This window comes from Carlito syrichta, unplaced genomic scaffold, assembly GCF_000164805.1.
Source record: "Carlito syrichta isolate Samal-C Ts95f unplaced genomic scaffold, Tarsius_syrichta-2.0.1 Scaffold308124, whole genome shotgun sequence".
NCBI lineage: Eukaryota > Metazoa > Chordata > Mammalia > Primates > Tarsiidae > Carlito > Carlito syrichta.
In genome coordinates this window covers 392,707-393,061 of record NW_007252220.1, presented here as the reverse complement: position 1 = coordinate 393,061, position 355 = coordinate 392,707, and the positions used below count along the sequence as shown (strand labels likewise).

Below are 355 nucleotides of genomic sequence, written 5' to 3'. Positions count from 1 at the left end.
AGCCGGCTCGTCCGCCCGAGACGGCCGTCCGGCCTCGCGCCAGCCTACTCCCTCCAACCCGGACCCCCCTGAAATATGTTCAGGGGCGCTTGGATGTGGCCCGGGAAAGACGCCGCCGCGCTGACTATCTGCTGCTGCTGCTGCTGCTGGGCTCCCAGGCCGAGCGACAAACCTTGCGCCGACTCCGAGCGGGCTCAGCGATGGCGACTGTCCCTGGCGTCCCTGCTCTTCTTCACCGTGCTGCTCGCTGACCATCTGTGGCTGTGTGCGGGGGCCCGGCCCCGGGCCAGGGAGCTAAGCAGCGCCATGCGACCGCCCTGGGGGGCCGGCCGTGAGCGGCAGCCGGTGCCTCCTC

At 71.3% G+C, this 355-nt stretch overlaps 1 protein-coding gene across 1 annotated transcript in view; it reads left to right on the top strand.

Annotated features, from left to right (window-relative positions):
* Window positions 1-75: 75 nt before the first annotated feature.
* Window positions 76-355, top strand: part of FAM155B (family with sequence similarity 155 member B) — a 24,777-nt gene continuing 24,497 nt past the window's right edge. The window contains exon 1 of the mRNA XM_008064997.2: window positions 76-353. Coding sequence (XP_008063188.1) covers window positions 76-353 — 278 coding nt within the window. The remainder of the gene's footprint in view (window positions 354-355) is intronic.